The sequence below is a fragment of the Bombyx mandarina genome, chromosome 08, assembly GCF_030267445.1.
Source record: "Bombyx mandarina strain Sakado chromosome 08, ASM3026744v2".
In the NCBI taxonomy this organism is placed as follows: domain Eukaryota; kingdom Metazoa; phylum Arthropoda; class Insecta; order Lepidoptera; family Bombycidae; genus Bombyx; species Bombyx mandarina.
In genome coordinates, this window is record NC_143215.1 from 10,307,662 (window position 1) to 10,317,737 (window position 10,076).

The window sequence follows — 10,076 nt, forward strand, 5'->3', positions numbered from 1 at the left end:
TCAAACCGGAGAGTTGCTAACACTGACCCTAGCAAGAGCAGTGCTTCGCAGAATCTACCACCGGATCGGAAACGCGACCCACTGAGAAGATCCGGCGAGAAACTCAGTGGGCTGTGTCTAGGGGTTAATTCGCTCGTCGAGCCCTTCGTCGCAAGCGACGGGTTCGACGAGGACGGTGACCGGTGCTTGTGGTGCCTAAAAGCACCGTTAATGGATCGGGAGGATCCGTAATGACGTGCTTTGGGCGACGTCGACTGTTTACCATTCGATCTACAGGATCGGGTATGTAGTTTCCAGCGGCCACGACAAGAGGGTTCTCATGTCGTGCCGCCTTCTCGAAATGGCGCAATGATGCCGACTGTAGATACTTACTGACAGAGTCGAGCTCCAGGTCATCGTGTAGATCCACGTTCCTCAGGAACCATGGTGCTCCGACGGCTATCCTGCAGAATCGGGATTGAATAACCTGAAGGGGCTTCAAGTTGGTGCGGGCTGCGTGAGCGAACACTACGCTTGCATACGTCATAACGGGGCGTATGCAAGTTTTGTAGAGAGTTACCTTATTACGGAGGGACAGTTTGCTTCGCTTGCAAAGCATAGGGTAGAGACGTCCTAATATGAAGGCGGCACGGTCGCGTACCGTTTTAATATGGGGACGGAATGTCATCCCTCTGTCGAGGGTGACGCCTAGGTATTTGACCTGCGAGGCCCACGGTATGGGCTGGCCAAAGAGAGTAACGGGGCTAACGGCGGAGGTGTTTGCGCGCCTATTAGGGAGTGGGATGCTCGAAGTGGTATTCGGAGGGCGACCCCTTTTGAAGAGCACCGCTGTGCTTTTCGTGGGGTTGATGTCGATGCGCCACTTCCGGAACCACTGTCCCATGGTGGCTACTGCGATCTGGAGTTGCCGATGTAGCAACGACATCTTCCTACACGAGTAGTAGATAGCCGTGTCATCGGCGAAGAGCGCTAGATGGGTCTCCGGAGACCGGGGTATATCATTGATATACAAACTAAATAATAACGGGGAGAGCGCGGAGCCTTGCGGGACTCCGGCAGTCAGATGACGGGGGCGAGAGCGAGTTCCCTCTACTCGATATCGAAACAAACGGTTCGACAAGAAGTCTCGTATGATGAGCACGAGTCTGTCTGCCACTCCCATGTTGTACAGTTTGTAGATCAAACCGTTGTGCCAAACTTTGTCGAACGCCTTCGCGATATCGAAGAAGAGGGCGCCGGTCGGGATAGCAAGAATAGTGGTTCACTGAATCGAAATCTCGACCCACAGGAAATCCGGCGAGAAACTTAGTGGGTTGTGTTTATGGGTACATTGTCTTTATACAATCACCTTGCAAATGGTGCATCTGAGCATCTCATAGATTCTCTTATATCTCTCGTTATTTTTATTTGTTTTTCTCACTCTCTCTCATATTTTAAGACAAATACAGGGTTTAACTTAATATTTATACCTTTCCCTGATTACTCATTTCTTTTTATTTATGTATTTTTTTGTTTAAGGTGGACAGATGAACCCGCGGTCAACGTGTTACGTGATTACCGGAAACCATTGACATCATAACGCAGATGGCGCCCTTTAGCTTAAGACATGAGGGCAAACTCTTAATTCGACAGTACAATTATTGTATCTTTGTTTTTTTTTGTTATTGCTTAGATGAGTGCTCGAGCTGACAGGTCCATCTGGTTTTAAAGTGGTTTAGGGGTTTCGTTTGATACTAATGGGTTACCGGAACCCACTTATCGGAAGGTAAGTAGCGCCGCACCCCTGGAGATACGAGACCACATAATGGCTGCCCCACCCTTCAAAATAGAAAGAGCAACTTTTTTTGAAGCGGCTGCTAAACGTACTTACACAATAGCATTACACCAGCCAATATTAGATGGCTACAATTTTTATTAGATTGTTCATATACCAACATTGTGAAAATATAATATCATTTGAGCAGCTGCCTTTGAATCATTGACTTGATGTCCTCCAACCACTGTTCTCTATATTTTAGACCTAAAATAGTTTCAAATGAACGAGCTCGATCTATTTCGTCCATTTTCCCTGTTAATATATAAGCAACAGATTCCACACATAAGAAACCCATTCCTTCGCTGAGAGACCACACATAAATCTTATCGGCAGTTTCAGGAGTCATTTGAAACTGAAGAATAGCACTGCTCAGTGAAACCTTTAAATTTTCAAACAAAAATCTGTCGGCGAGTAACAAAACTTCTAAATTTGTTGCCAATTCATCAGCCAAAGGAAAAATTTGAACATCACTTTTGGGATTATTCAATCCGCATTGTAACAACGTAAAAAGATATTTAAGAGCTGGTTTCGTTACGTTTTTAAGTTTGACACATTTTTCAAACGATTCCCTGAAACACCCCATTAGCATGGCACTGAACACCTCTGAGTTTTGACACAAAAACACTTTGTTGGCTTGAACTGTCGACAAATCGTCCAATTCAAAGGTTACTATATCATCATTGGACAAATTATCGAGTATAGGATCGTAGCTGACGCAAACTTGATCTTTAAATTTGTTCTCGAGTATTTTAGGGTCCTTGATATGTAGATTCGTGGCTAATTTAGATAATGCTGTCACGCACGATTGTAGGTCTTCTTTGGATTCGGAAATTATTGAAAATAGCATATTAAGAGCGCTACAGTCGATGAAATATTTTTTCAACGGTTTTTCAGTCCTGCAAAAAATGAAGTGGTACAGTTTTTGTTAATGGTAAAAGGTGATTTCGACCTACTTTATTGAAAGTAATAAAATAAACGTAAACGAAACGTCAAACAAAACTTGCAATACGAATTGAATTCGTAGATTAGAAACACGGCATACAGTTCACTGAAAAGCAAACGACAGAGTCGTATTCTCATGCAAACACAAACAATAATATTAATGAACTTTAAATAAATAAATATATACTTTAAATAATAAATAAATACTGAGACCTTAGAACTTATATCTCAAGGTGGGTGGCGCATTTACGTTGTAGATGGTTGTGGGCTCCAGTAACCACTTATCACAAGGTGGGTTGTGAGCTCGTCCAACCATCTAAGCAATAAAAAAAAAACTCAAACTATTTATGAAGAGACTCATACGGGGAGCATTAAAGAAGTAAATTCAACGGACAGACGGCAACAGATGCCACACAAACTAGTAGAATTTAACTGTTGCCAGACATTACGACCACAACGTGAATGGCGCCAACGACCATGGGACGTGTCGCCAATATGTTAACCGTTTAGTACTACTAGCTGTCTTGACCATTCAAACGGGCAAGCATGACTTTACAGCAGAAGTAGGCAGTGTTACCAACCCGTACGTGCTTATAATTTTCCCTAACAGTCCTATAAAAGTTTAGAAGGTATTCTTTTAGCACATGAATCTATACATAGTCCAGAATGGAAAGCGTTACTCACCTTACGATGTACGGTAATGTCAAAGAAAGTGTTTGTTTCATAGCGCAACTACCTTTTAATAGCTGGTAACTGATTTCACCAATACCATAACTTGATTCAGCTAAAATTGTTAACTGTTTCAATAATTTAGTACTGAGCCGTATAATCTGAAAAAAATATATGAGAGAAATTATAATACAAACATTAAAAATATGCAAATTCAAATTTGGATTCACAATAAATGTTATAACCTACTTGTTTACATTGTTGGCATTTGGCAGACGGATGTTTAGAGCTAACCGACATACTGTGCAGTCTTAGCGCTAATCTATGCCTTAATATACTTTTCAAACACAGGGCGTTGCTGTAAAATATTTTATTATTATAAATTATTTTGAACCATTGTAAATCGATATCTTCTATCTATATTTAACTTAATTTATTAAATTTACAGAGATATCTTGTTTAATTTAAATTGCATAATATTTTTTTATCTGGAAACCCATCTCGTGACAGTGTATAACTGTTATGTGCTTATCAAACAAATTCGGTTGTAGTGACTCTAGTAATACTGGTATTGTACCAGTAATATAGAACTATCGAATACAGTTATTTATAACTAGCGGCAGGCTCCGGCTCCGCTCGGGTCTTTAACAAAAATTTCAACGATATTTGACGTTGTTTTATTTTTTAAAATAAAAGAACACTTATTGCGGCATAACTATAATAGTTAAACATATGCTTTCACGACACTTTTTGTAAATAATAATGTGTTCTACAAAGTCGTAGTTCATTATTTTATTCTATCATCAATAATTTTCGCAGCGCACGCGATGTAAATAATATTTTAGGTAAATTTTTTTTACACCTTGGGTTACATTATTGGAGTTTTAGTAAGGATCCCTAATTTTTTCCAAAATGATTACAACCTAAGCCGACTTAATCTAATAGGTGTATGGCTTTAATAAAAATAAAAAAAATTACAGCCTATGTCACTCGGGAATAGTGTAGCTTTCAAACAGTGAAAGAATTTTTCAAATTCGTTCAGTAGTTTCGGAGCCTATTCAATACAAACAAACAAACAAATCTTTCCTCTTTATAATATTATTAAGTATAGATAATAATTCACCAACCTCAACACTCGAGCTAGAATACGAGCGGCGCGACCCAAAGGCCTCTTACATCTTTCCACATAATCTAATAACGCGTTAAGGCAACCCTGCCCGGTAACCAGTTCTAATGTATGACTAGAAGTAGGTTCGTCTCGCAGTGTTCCAATTGAACTGCACTCTCCATGGGACACTCGAAATAATAAGACTAGTACACAGGCTATGCGCGAGGAAGTTGTGTTTGTCTCTTCTGAAAACAAATAAGTGTATGGATTTAGAAGCGTCTGTAGTCTAATGGGTGAAGGGAATGGTGTAATTATGTGGGGTTCAAATCTTGAGACATGGTGTCAAATGGTTAATGGGGCCCATAGACAAAACCTCGAGAAATGAGGTTGAAGTCTACAGGTACTTACTTACAGGTAACTTAAACATTGATCTCACACTAAATGCTAACACAATTACAGGTACCGACTGCATGCATTGGTAAAAAAAAAGGTTCATACTACAGAAAAAAAAACTATATATAACATTACATGTACATGTATCATTTTATTATAATATTTGAAGTACCAACCTTCATTCGCAGTTACTTCTTCTACGCTATCGTCGTCATCCATGATAAGCTCATCTAAGTCCTGAGCAACTTGCGCTGCGTTTAGTTCTGACACCGAGTTATGTGTAGTCGCCAAGTCGATAGCCTCACCATCTGGTTCACTGCAGACCGGCGAATAACGACCGGATACCTCTGAGTCCGAACTGTCTGTAAAAATAAAAATCATATATTATCTATACTGTCTCTGAATAACGTTATTTTCGTACAATTTAATGAAAAAGTGCAACATTTAATTAATCCGTTACATTATTTATATTATCATGTTATTATGTCGTTGATCAGATTAAGACGACTTTGGGATCCAGCATCAATGTCGCTATCTACTGCGCGGAGGACAGGAGTGAATGGAGGAACATAGTCCTAACAAAAGTACTCCGTAAAGGTCACGACCCTCAGCACTGAAAAATCCGACGCACGGAGAAGGAGGGTGTCTTTGATAAGGTGATAGGGTATGCCGATGTCCTTGCTCTAGGAGAAAGAAAGCGTCACGTAAAGACGCATTCAACTGCCTCCAACAAGAAGAGTCTAGGATTGGCCTTCGTGTGAGCCACGAGAAGACTGAGTATCTTCACATGCGTCGATACAAAAACATAAGACGGAAGCGAGAAGACCTAGTTGAATACCAGGAAAGAAATAAGAGGTACAAAAGAGTGGCCAAATTACGGTACATTGGCTGCAGTGTAACAGACACCAATGACAGGGAAAACGAGATTGAAATACGTGTACGAAATAGACTACGACGCAATGCAGCCCTACATTCGGTTTTCTCTTCGAAGTTATTAAGCAGGCGCACCAAGATTTGGATATACAAGACTATAGTCAGACTCATTTTATTGTATGGATGCGAAGTATGGACGCTTACACAGTAAGAAGAGACGAAACTTCTCGTGACTTAGCGAAACGTACTGAGAAATATACTAGGACTAGTTCAGAGAGATGACGGTTCTTGGCGGGTCCAGAAAACAAAGAGGTAAAGAGGCTTTTTGGTGAGCCAATATTCCGGTGGAGTTGAAGGTGCAGAGGCTCGGATGGCTCGGGCATGTAGTGCGGATAGAGCATGATCGGGCAGTGAAACGGGGGTTATCGGAGTGACACCGTCCCGTAGAGGCCCAAGTACCACTGATCGGACGCTGTGGAAAAAAATATACGTGAGCTCCAAGTGCCGGACTGGCAAGGTGTTGCGCAGTACCGCGATGAATGGCGGTGTTTATTGTCGGAGGCCAAGACCCACTTTTGGGTCATCACAGTAGTAGAATTATGCCCTTGCTCACATTATGAAACTAAATATTACATGATGGACTTTAGCTTGTCCATTCATGTATATACATCAAGATTGTTAGGTAAATGCTTTTTTTTATAACGACCTAGTATTTTCAGTAATATTGGCTTACCTTCTTGCAAACTGAGTGGTGAGACAGGACTTCCAACACTACTTGGACTCCACTGATAATCCGTCCAATATGATGGTGACATAGAACTTCCTTCCCCTGTGCTAATTCCAGATTCAGGGCTCCAGTCCCATCGAGCCCTCTTACTAGAATAGCTTTTATTTTCTGGACTAAATCCAGATTGATTCCCATCTGAATATGGAGAAAGTGGACCATAATCTGATCGATCTGGACTTCTTGTAGAATGGGAACTATAGTTTTGAGAAATAGATGGCCATTCAGGACTTTTTGGCTCCCAATAAACACCAGCTGACCAATCTTTACTTGCCATTCTTATTAATTGAGTTTTCTGCAAAAAAAAAACCGTCATATTTTGCATTTTAATACATAAACAAATTTTTGACAAATACTCACATTTTTTATTTTGGGACTACTGGACTTAGCCCTTTTAAGGCATTTGCGGCGTGGTGCAGACGATTCATCTTCACTTTGACTGTCTGTAGCATCACTTTCAACAGCATCAACAAATCCTACTATCATATTATCTCTTTCGATGACTACTTTTAATTCATCTTCACTTTTATCAGTTATTGCTTTTCGTCGAGTAAATAAGGTATTTTTTCCTTCAGTAGAATTTAACGTTTCAGCACTAGTATCTTCAACTCTTTTAGTTTTGTTTGGATTTTTTTTTTCACTTGTTTCATTTAAGATTTCACTGTGCTGTTCATAAGTATGTTCATATTTCATTGTACTTAAATAATTAGTTAGTTCATCAGTTAAAACGTTAATAAGGCCTTCATTTAATAATATTTGGAATGCTAGAAAATGATAATTCATGAGATTACTTAATTTAAAAAGATTAAATAAAATTTACTTCACACTTACACATATCATCAAAAACGTATTGGACCAGTGCATGCATGCAACTGGGATCAACTCTAGCAGCTGTCAACAGCAGTGGAAGTCCACCACAACGCCTCAAACGAGATCGATTCACCGACTCTCCACTTAAATGAGCAAGAGCACGTGACGCACCTTTAGGCCACTGTGACACATCTAAAATAGGGTTGAAAAATGTACATGTAATGAATTAAATATGGAAAAAGCAGTGAGTCGTTAAGTAACAGTTATTTGTGGAACAATTAAATGATATTTAATTTAATTGAATGTTAGAATAGTTCCATGTTATTGTAAATTTATATTTACCAGAGCCCTTCTGCAAAATTCCCACAAGGCATTCTACTAATCCTGCCGTGCCCAGTAAAGGTCTGCATGAGGACAAGTAACACAAGTTTATGAGGCTTTTTAAAGCTAACGACTCATATGAGTTTGTTAAAGCAGTAAGGCATTGATACCCTCTTCCGTCCCCTTGTATCTGTAAGTAATAAATAGGTCATGAGTACACACAGAAAAGAATTCAGAATCTTTTTAACATGATCTACATGGTGATATTATAACCACAATTCAGCTTGACATAATATACTTTGTGGGGCACACTGTATAAAGATCACACAACAAATGTCTGGATAATGAATGTAGTATTTTTTTTCTTTTTACCTGTTCTGCACATTGCAGTGTAGGATGAGTTGTGAAAAAGCCAATACACTTTAAAATTCCAATCACTAATTCTTCTTGGCTCTTTCTCAATCCATCTGTTTCCTTAGAAGAACTAGATGATTTGATAATACCAGCTGATTCACATTCCACTGTCAATAATATGGCTATACAGCGCACAGCATTCAAACTAAGCATTTCATCTCTCTTATCAGTTACCATCCACAAATGTCTGAAATCATTTGTTTTTAATAATAATAATGACTTAAGGAAGAGTTTTGCTTTTATTTCATATTGCTATTTTGCCTTTTCACATTAAAAGTGTACAATTTCCAAAAATATTCAAAATTGAGTTAATATGTGTAAACATTTGGTATCACCAGTATTTGTCTCATAAATACTGTCAAAAGAGCATAAGTTTAGTTTTTTTTGTTTACCTATGTTTTGTCTACTATTAACAAAATTAATACATAATTTTATCTTACTTTACAAGACAGATAATTTAACTGATAAAAAATAAATGTTGCAAATATGATTAATATTAAAAATATTACATGTTGAACCTTTAAAATACTCTCCTGTAAATTTAGTAAGTTTTGAGATTATAAAGTTTTAATGCGAGAAGATGATTTGTACTTAAGAGAAATTCTCTGGTATGGTTAAAATAGTCTACTCTCAAACATATTCTGTACTAAATATTCATAGACGATAACTGAATTAAATGAAGAGAGATAATTTTGTACCTCATTGCACGAACAGCCATCGTTTTAGTAGCACAAGATGTACTTTTATCTCCATTTTCAATTAACGTGACCAATGCCGAGACAACACCATGGTTATGGAAGCCTTCAGCATTACTACTTCTCTGTGCTAAATTACCTATTGTACGACAGGCTCTACCTACAATACTGTCCTTACATACAGTTTTTAAAATTAATGTTAACGGTCCAAAGATGTTGAGTTTCCCAACCTGTAAAAATTTAAGAAAATTACTTAAAAATTGATCATGAAATATATCAATAATTTTCATACTAATATTATAACTTACGGCCAAGCTACTTTCTTCTTCTAGACAACAATTACCAAGTATGCTGAGCGTTATGTCAAGAAACCTTTCATTGGGTTTCCGTAAATAGGGCAATATTAATTCTAAGCCTCGACACTCCCTAAAAAGCTTCACTCCAGCCTCAGTTACGATTATTTTGCTTCTAATTTTTAAAAGTGACTCCTGAACACGCTTAGATGTTGAGGATTTTAATCCTTCCAAGATAGTTTTAACATATTTTTTATCCATTCTTGAGGCGTTACCAAGTAGTCACCTGTAAACCTATTTGGGTAAACTGATTTAGATAAATGTGAGATTTAAATTAATTTAGATTTCATTATTAAATTGCTTTTTTGTAAATACGCTTAAACACATTATTTACAATTTTGAAAAATAAAAATAATTTATTTTAATAAAGTACTTTTTTCTCTTTAGCAGCCATGAGACAGGCAAAGGGAATATACTTTTTTTAGATATCACATTAAAATGCTTAATGATACGTGAAATGAAAGCGTTGTTGTATTTATAGAATGAAATTAAATTAAAAAAAAATTGAATCAGAACAACTGTTAACTTAAGTTAGCTCCCAAATTAAGTGTATGACGAAATGCGTAAACTTATCAGTCTAAAACGGGTGGGTCACAACATTTCTCTTGTTTCTGCCTAAAAACGTAACGGCTTAGACAGTACCCAATTCTCTTAACATTGTATTTTTTTGTAAACTGCCAATAATGAACATCTAATAAATAAATTAAGGCTTAGTTAAGGCCAATGGTCTTCGAAGAAAATCTAACAGATAAGGGGAAGCTGCTCGTTAGCACACTCACGAAAGCTCTTGAGACTAGATCAAAATATCTATAAGATTGATTAATTAATCAGTTAAATGTATTTATCTGATCTCCATTAAATAAAAACAGTTTACGGTGTCAATGTCTCTGTCACCTAT

At 37.8% G+C, this 10,076-nt stretch overlaps 1 protein-coding gene across 2 annotated transcripts; it reads right to left on the reverse strand.

The window, feature by feature from the left end:
- Positions 1–1,431: 1,431 nt before the first annotated feature.
- On the reverse strand, positions 1,432–9,767 carry Rnb (BTB/POZ domain-containing protein Rnb). Of its 2 annotated transcripts, XM_028177498.2 has the most exons (12): positions 9,134–9,767; positions 8,829–9,055; positions 8,089–8,317; positions 7,738–7,906; positions 7,417–7,587; positions 6,946–7,349; positions 6,535–6,880; positions 5,105–5,290; positions 4,555–4,780; positions 3,677–3,785; positions 3,443–3,588; positions 1,432–2,712 (listed from the first exon to the last, which is right to left on the reverse strand). In XM_028177498.2, the coding sequence occupies exons 1-12, from the start codon at positions 9,377–9,379 to the stop codon at positions 1,953–1,955; spliced, it is 3,219 nt and encodes a 1,072-aa protein (XP_028033299.2). In that variant the 5' UTR covers positions 9,380–9,767; the 3' UTR covers positions 1,432–1,952. The 2 variants fall into 2 exon arrangements, with proteins under 2 accessions (XP_028033299.2, XP_089585633.1); XM_089729507.1 differs by having other exon boundaries at positions 8,829–9,557.
- Positions 9,768–10,076: the final 309 nt, after the last annotated feature.